The following is a 15,718-nucleotide window of genomic DNA, read 5'->3' on the forward strand; positions in this document are numbered from 1 at the left end:
TTGTCACATGCGCCGAATACAACAGCAGTAGACCTTACGGTGAAATGCTTACTCACAAGCCCTTAACCAACAATGCTTTAAGAAGTTTAAAGAAAAATAAGTGTTAAGTAAAAAATGTAAAATATAAAAATAAAAAATCAATAATTAAACAGCAGCAGTAAAATAACAATAGCGAGGCTATATACAGGGGGTACCGGTACAGAGTCAATGTGCAGAGGCACTGGTTGCCGAGTTAATGGAGGTAATATGTTCATGTAGGTAGAGTTAAAGTCACTATACATAGATAATAAACAGAGAGTAGCAGCACCATAAACGAGGGGTCTGGGGAGCCCTTTGATTAGCTTTTCAGGAGTCTTATGACTTGGGGGTAGAAGCTGTTATTAAGAAGCCTTTTGGACCTAGACTTGGCGCTCTGGTACCGCTTGCCGTGCGGTAGCAGAGAGAACAGTGTATGACTTGGGTGGCTGGAGTCTTAGACCATTTTTAGGGCCTTCTTCTGACGCCGCCTGGTTTAGAGGCCCTGGTTGGCAGGAAGCTTGGCTCCAGTGATGTACTGGGCCTTACGCACTACCCTCTGTAGTACCTTACGGTCTGAGGCCAAGCAGTTGCCACACCAGGCAGGTAGGTTGTAGTAGTTCAGTGATATGATATGTGGAAGTAGTCTTAAGCCACATCAGACAAGCTATAACAGAGAACAACTGTTCATCACAGATATGCATATCAAATGGAATGTTGTATTGTATTATGTACCCTGCCTACCTTATCAGCGTCATTCCTTTTCTCAGTCTTTCTTAAGTCTATTAGGTAACATGCAAGGCATGAACTATACATTCAAGCGTGTTTCTAAACGAGTAGAAGAGTAAATGACATCAGTCTGATTTTGTTTTTCAGCTGAAGTTGATGACATGAAGATTTGCTACGTGCTAAGGGATGGCCACAATGCTACGAGCGACATCTTCTTTTTCTCCATTGAGGACAATGGTAAGTCATTCTAGAAATGTTTTACTGATGGTGCTTGTTTACATCAAATAATACCACATCTAACTATTTTAATTGTTGAGAGGCTTTTTGTGAGCCAACATTGTGGATGGAGGATTTTCCAGTTGTAGCCTTAATCTTTTCAGTGAAGGAGAAAATCTAAGCTGCAGTAGATGAGTGCATTGGAATGAATGGGGCTCTAGATATAACATAGTGGTATAGAACCGAGCAGCAGGTAAATCCCTTTAAACTACAACAGCAGTATATAAAACAATGTTGACGTCCCCCCCGCTTGAAGTTCTGCTTGAGTGAGGCCACAAATCTGTTTAAAACATGTCGACAACATTTTCTTTAAGGTAGGAACTGTTCTTTGAGGCAGGAAGGAATCTTCAGTTGTTCCAGCAGCTTGTTGGGGCATGATTTTATCACGTTTAGCATGTAGGCCTACAGCACTGTGAGGTTTCTCTAAGGGGGATGTGGAAGCAGGCTGGAATTGTATACGTACAGTATGTTGGATCATTATGTAGCACAAGTCCAGTTCACAGGACTCCTGTTGAACACCTCTCAGCAATGTAATAAAAGTAACATTCATTGGGCCACTTGAATTAGCCGAAAAATACTCTCACCTTGAGCTCGGTCTGCGATGAGAGGCATTGTCTGCGATGAGAGATAGTGGTTACGTCCCAAATTTCACCTTATTCCCCACATAGGACACTACTTTTGGTGAAAAGTAGTGCACTATATAGAGAATAGGGTGCCGTGTGAGGCGGTGTAAATGGTGTTGGATGCGGCTGGTGCTTCGTGATTAGTTTAAGTAGAGTGGCTGACAGTGTGTTCATTCTTCTGCTCTTCCACGGCCGTGACGGTCTGATGGAATACAAAGAGGTCCTCAGACAAGGGCCTCTTTTCCCACAGGCTCTTCTCTGGGCCTCTAAACACCTCCTGTACACCCCCCCCCCCCCCCCCCCCCCCCCCACCAACCCCACCCACCCTTACCCTCGACCTGGGAGTAATCAGGGGGTTCAGTGAGGCGCTCAGTGAGGTAATACACAGGTTATTACATCAGGGAGTTCAGTGAGGAAATCACAGGTTATTACATCAGGGGGTTCAGTGAGGTAATACACAGGTTATTACATCAGGGGGTTCAGTGAGGTAATACACACGTTATTACAGCAGGGGGTTCAGTGAGGTAATACACAGGTTATTACATCAGGGGGGTCAGTGAGGTAATACACAGGCTATTACATCAGGGGGTTCAGTGAGATAATACACAGGTCATTACAGCAATCTGTTACTCTGTGTGTGGCAGCATGAGGAGCTTATGGGGGTGTTAACTGGTGTCATCCATTCAATCTTCTCTATGATTAAACCTGCTAGGCATCCCAAAATGGCACCCCATTCCCTATAAAGTGCAATACTTTTTAGGTTTTATCATAGAGAAGATTGAATGGCTTTTTCTCATGCTGGTGATAGTCAAGTCGATTCAGAGTCCTTCCCGTCGCTGTGGAGTCAAGTTCAGTCAATACCTGTATTATCATCTCAGTTGGCTTAATGTCATGGATATACCTCTCTCTTTCTCTTCTGTATCAAATCAAATCAAACTGTATTTGTCACATGCGCTGAATACAACAAGTGTAGACTTTACTGTGAAATGCTTACTTACAAGCCCTTAACCAACAGTGCAGTTCAAGGGGAGTTAAGAAAATATTTACCAAATAGACTAAAATAAAAAGTAATAATACAAAGTAACACAATAAGAATATCAATAACGGGGCTATATACAAGGGGCACCGGTACCGAGTCAGTGTGCGGGGGTACAGATTAGTTGAGGTAACTTGTACATGTAGGAAGGGGTGAAGTGACTGCGCATAGATAATAAACAGCGAGTAGCAGCAGTGTACAAAGGGGGGGGGGGGTCAATGTAAATTGTCCAGTGTCGATTTTAGGAATTGTTCAGCAGTCTTATGGCTTGGGAGTAGAATCTGTTGAGGAGCCTTTTGGTCCTAGACTTGGTGCTCCGGTACCGCTTGCCATGCGGTGGCAGAGAAAACCGCCTATAACTTGGGTGACTGGAGTCTCTGACAATTTTATGGGCTTTCCTCTGACACCGCCTAGTATATAGGTCTTGGATGGCAGGAAGCTTGGCGTCAGTGATGTACTGGGTTGGTCGCACTACCCTCTGTAGCGCCTTATGGTCAGATGCCGAGCAGTTGCCATAGGCGGTGATGCAAACGGTCAGGATGCTCTCGATGGTGCAGCTGTAGAACCTTTTGAGGATCTGGGGACCCATGCTAAATCTTTTCAGTCTCCTGAAGGGGAAAAGGTTTTGTCGTGCCCTCTTCCCGACTGTCTGTATGTTTGGACCATGATAATTCGTTGGTGATGTGGACACCAAGGAAGTTGAAACTCACGACCCGCTCCACTACAGCCCCGTCGATGTTAATGGGGGCCTGTTCGGACCGCCTTTTCCTGTAGTCCCACGATCAACTCCTTTGTCTCGCTCACATTGAGGGAGAGGTTGTTGTCCTGACGCCACACTGCCAGTTCTCTGACCTCCTCCCTATAGGTCTTTTCATTGTTGTCGGTGATCAGGCCTACCACTGTTGTATCGTCAGCAAACTTAATGATGTTTTTGGAGTCGTGTTTGGCCATACAGTCGTGGGTGAACAGGGAATACAGGAGGGGACTAAGTTCACACCCCTGAGGGGCCCCAGTGTTAAGGATCGGAGTGGCAGACGTGTTGTTGCCTACTCTTACCACCTGAGGGCGGCCCGTCAGGAAGTCCAGGATCCAGTTGCAGAGGGAGGTGTTTAGTCCCAGAGTCCTTAGCTTAGTGATGAGCTTCATGTGCACTATGGTGTTGAACGCTGAGCTGTAGTCAATGAACAGCATTCTCACATAGGTGTTCCTTTTGTCCAGGTGAGAAAGGGCAGTGTGGAGTGCGATTGAGATTGCGTCATCTGTGGATCTGTTGGGGCGGTATGTGAATTGGAGTGGGTCTAGGGTCTCCGGAAGGATGCTGTTGATGTGAGCCATGACCAGCCTTTCAAAGCACTTTATGGCTACCGATGTGAGTGCCACGGGGCGGTAATCATTCCTTGGACACAAAGACTATGATGGTCTGCTTGAAACATGTAGGTATTACAGACTCAGTCAGGGAGAAGTTGTCAGTGAAGACACTTGACAGTTGGTTTGCGCATGCCTTGAGTACACGTCCTTGTAATCCGTCTGGCCCAGCGGCTTTGTGAATGTTGACCTGTTTAAAGGTTTTGTTCACATCGGCTACCGAGAGCGTTATCACACAGTCATCCAGAACAGCTGGTGCTCTCATGCATGCTTCAGTGTTGTTTGCCTCGAAGCGGGCATAAAAGGCATTTAGCTTGTCTGGTAGGCTCGCGTAACTGGGCAGCTCGCATCTGCGTTTCCTGTAATAGTTTTCAAGCTCTGCCACATCCGACGAGCATCAGAGCCGGTGTGGTAGGATTCTATCTTAATCCTGTATTGACACTTTGCTTGTTTGATGGTTCATCTGAGGGCATAGCGCTATTTCTTATAAGCGCTCCTTGAAAGTGGCAGCTTTAGCCTTTAGCTCGATGCGGATGTTTCCTGTAATCAATGGCTTCTGGTTGGGATATGTACGTACAGTCACTGTGGGGACGATGTCGTCGATGCACTTATTGATGAAGCTGATGACTGAGGTGGTGTACTCCTCAATGCCATTGGATGAATGCCGGAACATATTCCAGTCTGTGGTAGCAGTCTGTGGTAGCAGAAGGAATCAAGAGGATATAATTATGGTCAGATTTGCCAAATGGAGGGTGGGGGAAAGCTTTGTATGCATCTCTATGTGTGGAGTAAAGGTGGTCTAGGATTTTTCTTTCTCTGGTTGCACATGTGACATGCTGGTAAAAATTTGGTAAAACTGATTTAAGTTTGCCTGCATTAAAGTCCCCGGCCACTAAGAGCGCAGCTTCTGGGTGAGAATTTTCTTCTTTGCTTATGGCCTCATAGAGTTGGTTGAGAGCGGTCTTTGTGCCAGCAAAGGTGGTGGTAAATATATAGATATATAGATAATATAGATTAGAACTCTCTTGGTAGATAGTGTGGTCTACAGCTTATCATAAGGTACTCTACCTCAGGCGAGCAATACCTCGAGACTTCTTTAATATTAGACATCACAGAACGCACCAGCTGTTATTGACATATAGACACACGCCTCCACCCCTCGTCTTACCAGAGGTAACGTCTCTGTTCTGCCGGTGCATGGAAAATCCCGCTAGCTCTATATTATCCGTATCGTCGTTCAGACACATCTCGGGGAAACATAAGAAGTTACAGTTTTTGATGTCCTGTTGCTAGGGTAATCTTAATCATAGGTCATCAATTTTATTTTCCAATGATTGCACGTTAGCAAGAGGAATGGATGGCAGTGGGAGTTTACTCGCTCTCCTACGGATTCTCAGAAGGCTGCCCGATCTGCGGCCCATTTTCCTCCGTATTTTCTTCATGCAAATGGCGTGGATCTGGGCCTTCTCTTGCTCCCATTTTCTCCCTCCTCCCTCCCCCCCCCCCCCCCCCCCCCCCCTCTCTCTCTCTCTATATATATATATATATACACAACAATATATCTATTGTTCTCTATCTCGTCTTATAAACCATGAAGGTGTTTCTCTATCCCTCTCTCTGTCTCTCTCTCTCCCTCTCTCTCTCTCTCTCTTCTCTCTCTCTCCCTCTCTCTCTCTCTCTCTCTCTCTCTCTCTCTCTCTCTCTCTCTCACTCTCTCTCCCTCTCTCTCTCTATCTCTCTCCCTCTCTCTCTCTCTCTCTCTCTCTCTCTCTCTCTCTCTCTCTCTCTCGTTCTCTATCTCGTCTTATAAACCATGAACGATTTTCTCTATTCCCCTCTAAACACTGCAAGAGTTTCTCTGTCAGCTCCTTGTCTTTCAGTCTCATTCATTAGCTGAGCTTGTTTCATCAGTCATTTGGCAGTCAGACAGGCACCAACAAGGAGTAGGTGAATGTCAAATGCAGTCAATAATTGTTCACTTGCTGCTTATCTTTCATGAGTGGTTTTAGTAATGATCTGAGCAGTGCTAGAGGCTGCCTCCCCTGTGTGTGTTTGTGTGTGTTTGTGTTTGTTTGTGTGTGTGTTTGTGTGTTACTGCTTTCACAGCCAACGTAAACCTCCACAGAAAGCATGCAGCAGCCGAAGCCCACTCACACACAGAACTCATTACAAGGCATTAGTGCTCTCATTTGCTTCACGTCGATTCCTTTCTCCCCTCTGTGGTAGAATGTTTGTGAAATTCCGAGCTTTCCATAATGCTGTATTACAAGACTGATGCTAGTTCTTGTTTGCATGAAGCCACAGGGCTATTCATCGTGGTAAAGTTGAAGTCTTCAGTTAATGCATTAAATTGATAAATGATGCCACTTTATGCTGGGAGTTGACCTCATATTTTACCTGGCAGGGATGAGCTGACTATCGATGAGTTGTGTAATATATAATGTACTGGGAGTTCTTGTCAGATGCATGCCAAGGTATGCTGGCACTATGTAGTTAATTCTATCCAGTAGGGAGAGTATGCGTGTGTGTGTGTGTGCGTGCATGTATGTGCGTGTACTAGCCTATTTGTGTGTACAGTATATGTCAAATCAAATCACATTTTATTTGTCACATACACATGGTTAGCAGATGTTAATGCGAGTGTAGCGAAATGCTTGTGCTTCTAGTTCCGACAATGCAGTAATAACCAACGAGTAATCTAACCTAACAATTCCAAAACTACTACCTTATACACACAAGTGTAAAGGGATGAAGAATATGTACATAAAGATAAATGAATGAGTGATGGTACAGAACGGCATAGGCAAGATGCAGTAGATGGTATAGCGTACAGTATATACATATGAGATGAGTAATGTAGGGTATGTAAACATATAAAAGTGGCATTGTTTAAAGTGGCTAGTGATGCATGTATTACATAAAGATGGCAAGATGCAGTGTGTCTGTGTTTATCCAGGTAAGGTTGTACTTGTAAAGCTGCTCATAACCTTTGTACTGGTTAGAATTGGGTCGCTGCCATATGCCGTCCCTGCTGAGTGATTGATGTCATCCTGAAAGGGGATGAACACTGCCCAACTTGCAGGGGAGATTTTGGGGGATTGGGGCTTTAGATAACCTAAATATGTGTGGTTGTTTTACCTAACTTAGTTGAATGCACTGACTGTAAGTCACTGCTAAATGCCCAAAAGGTGAATGTAAATATCACCCAGCTGAAATGCGTTATAAGGTTGTATAAACCTTGGTCTTGATAAAGATAATAATATATCATTACTATTGCCTCTTTTACCTACATTGATAAACTTCTGCATGTGTGTGTCTGTGTGCGTTTGTATGTATCTGTGTGTGTTTGTCAGAGAGACTGTGTGGATAATCTATTGGTGTTCTTAACCCCATTGACAAGAACAAACCTCAGAGGTTTACAAACACATCCTTCATGAAAAGTGTGGAGCTTAACCATTCATTGTCTGAACTTTCCATCTGGAAACCTTTCCTTTAGTATTATGAAATAAAGGAAGCACAGAGCGTCTTTAGTCTTGTTTCTGCAGTGGCTGAACCCTGAGCTAAAAGAGGTGACAGAGGTCACAGCCACCGAGGTGTCAGGCTTGTCAAGGTTTTGAATGAATAATCACTGATGCTTCAAGTGACACACATTTGTTTGTGGCTTCGTGTTTTTTTTCTGTTTGGAGAAACTTCTCAAAGACACGCATGCGCACACACACACACACACACACACACCCACACACACAGAGATGATGCCCAGCAAAAGGAAACTGCTTTAATTACTTGTGAAGTGTCAGAACTGTTTTTAGACCAGGACATGAGGGTGGTAGAGAGGGGGATGAGCACCTGTCATGTTTAAGCCGGTTAATTGTTGTGTTTTGGAGTTCCTTCACCTATTCATCTGTCAGGGCATTCAGGTGGGCTTACCTGAGCACACAGACACACAGGCCCTGGCAGCATCTCTCATTCCCAGACAGGAGAGGGTTTGTGGAACTGAGCTGAACTGGCTCCCTGTTTGTCCCTGTCTGTCCCAGACACACACCCTGCCCTGACTTCTGTTTTTCTTTCTTTATTCTTTTCTTTCTCTCTCTTTTCCCCTCTCTTCAGAGCATACTTTCCCCCCCTCTCTTCAGAGCATACTTTCCCCCCCTCTCTTCAGAGCATACTTTCCCCCCCTCTCTTCAGAGCATACTTTCCCCCCCCCTCTTCAGAGCATACTTTCCCCCCCCTCTCTTCAGAGCATACTTTCCCCCCCTCTCTTCAGAGCATACACTCTCTCCTTCTCCCTCCCTCTTAGCCTGGGCTCAGCTGACAGGTCTTTGAGACTTTTCACTGACTTCATAACCAGTACCTGCCTTAAAAGTCACAGTCAACTGTATGCACATCATCTCCCAGGTGCAGCTAAGAGTCTTCAAGGTGAACTATGAGAATACAGCTAAGAGTCTTCAAGGTGAACTATGAGAATACAGCTAAGAGTCTTCAAGGTGAGCTATGAGAATACAAGTGTTACAGCGAGTGTGTTGAATCTTTAACTAAGGATTTTTGAGTTGTCTAATAGAGTAGGGCTGCTGGGTAAAGCAGAAAGTACATTCCAAACTAGACCATTGATATGTACACACAGCACCTGATAAAAAGAGGAATCTGTCTCTCTCCTATCCAGTTACCACTGCACGACAGTCCCAGCAGGCCAGTTTTAGGTTTTCCTAAATTCTACCTAGTGAAGCTGGATGTGTTCAGATCACCACCATAAACACCTTGATGTTCCTCCCCTGGTTCTCAGAACCGTTCAGGAGCTGATGTCTATTGCAAGGTCTGCCAATACCTTGTTTATGTCCCAAATGGCACCCTATTCCCTACACAGTGCACTACTTTTGACCAGGGTTGTTACGGTTTTCTTCCGTCGAAGGAGAGGAGGACCAAAATGCAGCGTGGTTATTTGTATACATCTTTAATAAAGATGAAAACACGAACAATACAAAACAAAGAATATGGCTGCCTAAATATGGTTCCCAATCAGAGACAACGATAAACACCTGCCCCTGATTGAGAACCACTTCAGGTAACCATAGACTTTTCTAGACAACCCCACTATACCACAATCCCAAAACCTACAAAAACCCCAAGACAAAACACACCACATAATAAACCCATGTCACACCCTGGCCTGACCAAAAATAATAAAGAAAACACAAAATACTAAGACCAGGGCGTGACAGAACCCCCCCCCCCCAAGGTGCGGACTCCCGGCCGCACGCCTAAACCTATAGGGGAGGGTCCGGGTGGGCGTCTGTCCACGGTGGCGGCTCGGGACGTGGACCCCACTCCAACAAAGTCTTAGTCCACTTGCATCGCGTCCTTTGATTGGCGACCCTCGGCGTCGACCTTGGCCTAGTAACCCTCGCCAAGGGCCCCACTGGACTGAGGGGCAGCTCGGGACTGAGGGGTAGCTCGGGACTGAGGGGTAGCTCAGGCAGGTTAGTGGCACTGGCAGGTCCTGGCTGACTGGCGGCTCTGGCAGATCCTGGCTGACTGGCGGATCCTGGCTGAATGGCGGATCTGGAAGATCCTGGCTGACTGGCTGCTCCATGCTGACTGGCGGCTCTGGCTGCTCCATGCTGACTGGCGGCTCTGGCTGCTCCATGCTGACTGGCGGCATTGGCGGCTCCATGCTGACTGGCGGCACTGGCGGCTCCTTGCAGACTGGCAGCTCTTTGCAGACTGGCAGCTCTGGCGGCTCCTTGCAGACTGGCAGCTCTGGCGGCTCCTTGCAGACTGGCAGCTCTGGCGGCTCCTTGCAGACTGGCAGCTCTGGCGGCTCCTTGCAGACTGGCAGCTCTGGCGGCTCCTTGCAGACTGGCAGCTCCTTGCAGACTGGCAGCTCCTTGCAGACTGGCAGCTCCTTGCCGCCCTGAATAGGCGGGAGACTCCGGCAGCACTGTAGAGGAGGAAGGCTCTGGCAGCGCTAGACAGGCGGGAGACTCCGGCAGCGCTGTAGAGGAGGAAGGCTCTGGCAGCGCTAGACAGGCGGGAGACTCCGGCAGCGCTGTAGAGGAGGAAGGCTCTGACAGCGCTAGACAGGTGGGAAACTCCGGCAGCGCTGGAGAGGAGGAAGGCTCTGGCAGCGCTGGACAGGCGAAGCGCACTGAAAGCCTGGTGCTGGCACTGGTTGTACTTGGCCGAGAACACGCACAGGAAGCTTGGTGCGGGGAGCTGCCCCGGAGGACTGGTGCGTGGAGGTGGTACTGGATAGACCGGACCGTGCAGGCGCACTGGAGCTCTTGAGCACCGAGCCTGCCCAACCTTACCTGGTTGAATGCTCCCGGTCGCCCTGCCAGTGCGGCGAGGTGGAATCGCCCGCACTGGGCTATGCAGGCGAACCGGGGACACCGAGCGCAAGGCTGGTGCCATGTAAGCCGGCCCAAGGAGACACACTGGAGACCAGCTGCGTAGAGCCGGCTTCATGACACCTGGCTCGATGCTTACATTAGCCCGGCCGATACGTGGAGCTGGTATGTACCGCACCGGGCTATGCACCCGCACTGGAGACACCGTGCGCACCACAGCATAACACGGTGCCTGCCCGATCTCTCTAGCCCCCCGGTAAGCACAGGAAGTTGGCACAGGTCTCCTACCTGGCATCGCCATACTCCCTCTGAGCCCCCCCCCCCCCCAATAAATTTTTGGGGCTGACTCTCGGGCTTCCATCCACGCCGCCGTGTTCGTCTCTCCAACTCCATTCTCCTATAACCTTCCTCGTACTGCTCCAGCGAATCCCAGGCGGGCTCCGGCACTCTCCCTGGGTCGACCACCCACCTGTCTATTTCCTCCCAAGTCGTATAATCCAGACCTTGTTGCTCCTGCTGCCACTGCCTGTCACCACACCGCTTGGTCCTTTTGTGGTAGGTGATTCTGTTACGGTTTTCTTCCGTCGAAGGAGAGGAGGACCAAAATGCAGCATGGTTATTTGTATACATCTTTAATAAAGATGAAACCACGAACAATACAAAACAACAAACGTACCGTGAAAACCTATACAGCCTATCTGGTGCAAACAAACACAGAGACAGGAACAATCACCCACGAAACACTCAAAGAATATGGCTGCCTAAATATGGTTCCCAATCAGAGACAACGATAAACACCTGCCTCTGATTGAGAACCACTCCAGGCAGCCATAGACTTTTCTAGACAACCTCACTATACCACAATCCCAAAACCTTCAAAAACCCCAAGACAAAACACACCACATAATAAACCCATGTCACACCCTGGCCTGACCAAAAATAATAAAGAAAACACAAAATACTAAGACCAGGGCGTGACAAGGGTGCCATTTGGGTACCATTTTGGAGGCTGACATTGGTACTGTCTGATCACTGGTAATCACTGTCTCTGTCTGTCTCTGGCTGTGTAATCTCAGGGTATTTTGTCTGTATCTGGTTGCATGCCATGCTGCAGGTTACAGGGAACAAGCACTCACACTCCAGCAGGAGGTCAGGAAGTGTGTGTGGGATGGGGGAATAATAGGAATGTGAATGTGTTTGTGTGTGTGTGTGTGTGTGTGTGTGTGTGGGGGTTTGTTTTTGTGTATGTGTGTGTAATCCCCTCGCCTCAGCCTAGGAGAACAATGACTCTGCAACATTCCCTTCATGTTTTTTATTCCATAATTAATTAAACCACCACACACAATTCCACTTCAAACAGGACTGATAAAACAACCCTGACACACAAACAAACACACACTAATGGAGCGTGTATGTGTTCTCAGAAAATAAAATATCACTATTGGGCTTCACAGTAAGGAGTAAATTACACGGTAAGGATCGTTCTAGATCTTTTACGACGTTCCAGCCAGGATATTGTTTTAAGATGTGGAAGATGTCAGTCTCCCCTCACACCCCACCTGTGCTGCTGTCTATCTGTCTGTCTGTCCCTCTTTAACCGTTTGGTTAGTGATCCTGTGTTGTGGAACAGTGTGTGTTGATTACAGACTGATGCTCAGAGTAACAGCTGCTCTGCTCCTGAACCAGTGGCTCCACTACACACAGTTTACCCTGCCTTTACTTTCTCTCCTCTTCTCTCACTATCAAAGGCACAGATTAAAACGCAGATAAATAAATATTCTGTTGGAAAGAAGTCTGTTTGTGGTAGAGTCTGTCACTTGCCCACCAGGAAACAACGTGATTCATAATGTGTTGGCATGTCTGTCTACTCTACGATACGGCCCCATGCTGAGTTAATGCTGATCATACTCTCCTCCAGCCCAGCAGAGTTTAAAGGCCTCTAATTGATTTAATGTGTAGCTCAGCATAGCTCCTCAGTTAGAGGTGAGTTGCTGTCTGAGAGTTAAATATCTGTTCTCTCTGCTTCTGCTGTTTCCTAAACATTCAATACGTTCTGTACAGTGACACACTCAACCCGTTTGTCTTCTCTGCTTCAACTGTTTCCTAAACACTACCCTCTCTTCAACTATAACATAAACACAGGTCAATGACCAGGACAGATGAATGATAGTAAGTAGTTCAGCAGGGAGAAACGTTCTGGGTGGCTTCCAGAGCTGGCTGTACCTGTAGTGTCTGGCAATAAGAAAGAGTTGATCTGGCACCAAGGGCATGGCTGTCTGTTCTCTCTCTCTCTCTCTCTCTCTCCCTCTCTCTCTCTCTCTCTCTCTCTCTCTCTCTCTCTCTCTTGCTCTCGTTCCTCCCCAGGTCAACACTCCTCTTTTCTCCTCTTTCCTCCTCTTGTCCTCTGTCCATCGACAGGGCTCTCCATGCCAAGCTGGAGAGAGTTAGATCAGATTAAACATTTATTTCCCTGCACTGTATTTCTCCTCATTTCCTCCTCTCCCCCCTCCTCCCCCTCCTTCCCTCCCCTTTCTTCCCTCACCCCTTCTCCTGCCCCCTTTCCCTTGCCAGAGTGCCAATCATGGAGCCTCGAGGGACAGAGGCAGAGTGAGATATTAGTGTGTGAATATGGATTAAAGTGAGAGAGGGAGACTGGCATGTTCTGTTAAAACCTGGGTGGCATGTTTCTGCATCCCAAATGGCACCTTGTTCCCTGTATGGTGCACTACCTTTGATCAGAGCCCTATGGGCCTTGATGAAAAGTAGTGCACAATATAGGGACTAGGGTGCCATTTGGGATGTAGCCATGGTGTTCATCTGACCCAGTTATCTGGAGAGCAGAGAGACAGGTGCTGAGACCTGTCAAGGTCCTCTGGCTGTACTAACACTGTACCTCTATTAGGGAGTGCAACCCCATCAGTGTGTATGTGTGTGTCAGGATTGTGTATTTATATGAATGTGTGTGTGTGTGTCAGGGGTGTGTGTATGTGTGACTCGATGAGTGCATAATGTGTGTGTGTGTGTGTGAGCACATAGACTGAGAGATCTACCAGAGAGAGAAGAGAGGGACTGGAGCCAGCTAGGGTTCACATGTAGGGAGCCTAAATTCCCCAGTGGATGGAAGGTCCAGTCCAGGCCTGTTCTGTTCTGGGGAGGATGACGTGTGTCGTCATCCAGCCTTAGGATGTCACTCTAGCAGAACACCGGCTGTTCAGGACTGTTCAGACTGCACAGTTAAGCTCTGTAGCAGAGAAGGCTGTGCATTCCTTTGTCCTTGGATTAAAACAGCAGAAAGAGAGACACTGATAGAAACGCAAGGTGTGCATCCCAAATGGCATCCTATTCCCTATTTAGTTCACTACTTGTCAAAAGTAGTGCACTAAATAGGGAACAGGCTGCCATTCGGGACGCAGACCTCTCTCCCTCTCAGGCTGTTTCTCAAAGCCTCTGTGAAGGACCCAGACATACACCCTCGAATCATGGTTTGCGACTGAAACGGGCGATGATCAATTTCTAGCGGGTCCTGTGTGGTTGGTGCTCTCTGACATTTCTGTCTTCACAGCAGCTTTGGCTCCGTAAATCAGCGAGGATAATGTGTTTAGGTCCCTGGCTCCCCGCAGTGGTGCTTGGTGGCTCTCTGGCAGCACACTGCTAACACACACACACACACACACACACACACACACACACACACACACACACACACACACACACTGGGCTGTGGTGGGGCTGGACAGCCTTCTTTGAGAAACTGTTGACAGCTGGGTTGGTCGGTCAGCAGCCCTCTCTTCTCCCGCTGGGCCTCACTGCCATGACACATTAGTCCACCAACTACACTTTGGTTTAATAACAGCGAGGTCTTTGATATTAAATAGTCACAGTGCTTGATCTGTGTGCTGTAATTTTGTCTACTTAGCTGTTCCCAACTAGACTACATCATTTAGGGATTTTAATATGATGGGCTGAAGGCCAAGATAATGAAAAGGTATGAAGGGAATCTTTGTAGTCTCTTGAGGATGGCATCTTTAACTCACTCCTTCCATCCCAAATGGCACCCTATTCTCTATGGGCTCTGGTCAAATGTAGTGTGCTACATGGGGAATAGAGTGCCATTTGTGATGCAATACTAAACTCCTGGCTATTCCAGCTGAGTGGAGGGAGGCACAGGAGACTCACACTGGAAGTCAGACAGACAGCATGCCCCCTAAGGGTTTGTGTGGAGGAGGGGTGGTGTCGATCATCTTCTGGGATTTACTCCTTCAACTCCTCCTCATCCTCCTCTTCCTGTCCTCTCCCTTTCCTCCACTCCTCCTCTTCCTCCTCTTCCTGCCCTCTCTCTTTCCTCCTCTCCTCCCCAAGCGGAGATTGGTAGGCAGGAGGTGGCGATTGATCTGGTAGGGAAATGAAGTGAAAGGGAGGAGCAGACTGTAGGAGATGAAAGGTGCAGACTGGACTGGAGGTTTTTCCTGGTGTGCGTGTGTTTTCTGCAGCCTGTAGCCATGCTAATAATGTGCTGAAGTGCAGCTCTACTTTCTAAACAGGCTTGTAGAGGCACGTTCTAAGGGATCCTACAGACCTCATGGAGACAGAATGAAACACACCAACACAGGCCTTAAATGAAGACCATAGCTGAGTCCAACAGGTCACCCTATTCCATATATAGTGCACCACTTTTGACCAGGGAACATATGCAATGGTTTTAAAGGTTTTCTCTGGCTTGTAGGGAGCAAATCTTGTGTACCAGACTAGGTTTCCCTTCCTACTTCGTAGATTAGAATACTGTGTCTGTTTTAAGAGATGAATAGAGAACATGTAACATGTTTTTCTCCTGTCTGGCTGATAATTTTCTTGAAGTTATTACTCTCACTTAATGACCGGAGACTTCAGGTTTTTACAAGCAACCAAACAGAGATGTTGTCCTGGAGTCTCCAGACAGACCCAGACCCAGACAGACAGACAGACAGACAGACAGACACTGACAGACCCTGACAGACCCAGACAGACAGACAGACAGACAGACAGACAGACAGACAGACCCTGACAGACAGACAGACAGACCCTGACAGACAGACAGACAGAAAGACAGACAGACAGACCCTGACAGATAGACCCTGACAGACAGACAGACAGACAGACAGACAGACAGACCCTGACAGACAGACAGACAGACCCTGACAGACAGACAGACCCTGACAGACAGACAGACAGACAGACAGACAGATAGACAGACAGACAGACAGACAGACAGACAGACAGACAGACAGACAGACAGACAGACAGACAGACAGACAGACAGACAGACAGACCCAGACAAACAGACTGACCGACAG

At 47.5% G+C, this 15,718-nt stretch overlaps 1 protein-coding gene across 1 annotated transcript in view; it reads left to right on the forward strand.

Annotated features, from left to right (window-relative positions):
* LOC110507114 (FRAS1-related extracellular matrix protein 2) overlaps nucleotides 1-15,718 on the forward strand; it is a 109,938-nt gene that overhangs the window by 8,647 nt on the left and 85,573 nt on the right. Inside the window, exon 4 of the mRNA XM_036964988.1 lies at nucleotides 892-981. Within this exon, the coding sequence (XP_036820883.1) occupies nucleotides 892-981 (90 nt within the window). The remainder of the gene's footprint in view (nucleotides 1-891; nucleotides 982-15,718) is intronic.

Source organism: Oncorhynchus mykiss, chromosome 27 (assembly GCF_013265735.2).
Source record: "Oncorhynchus mykiss isolate Arlee chromosome 27, USDA_OmykA_1.1, whole genome shotgun sequence".
Classification (NCBI taxonomy): Eukaryota; Metazoa; Chordata; class Actinopteri; order Salmoniformes; family Salmonidae; genus Oncorhynchus; species Oncorhynchus mykiss.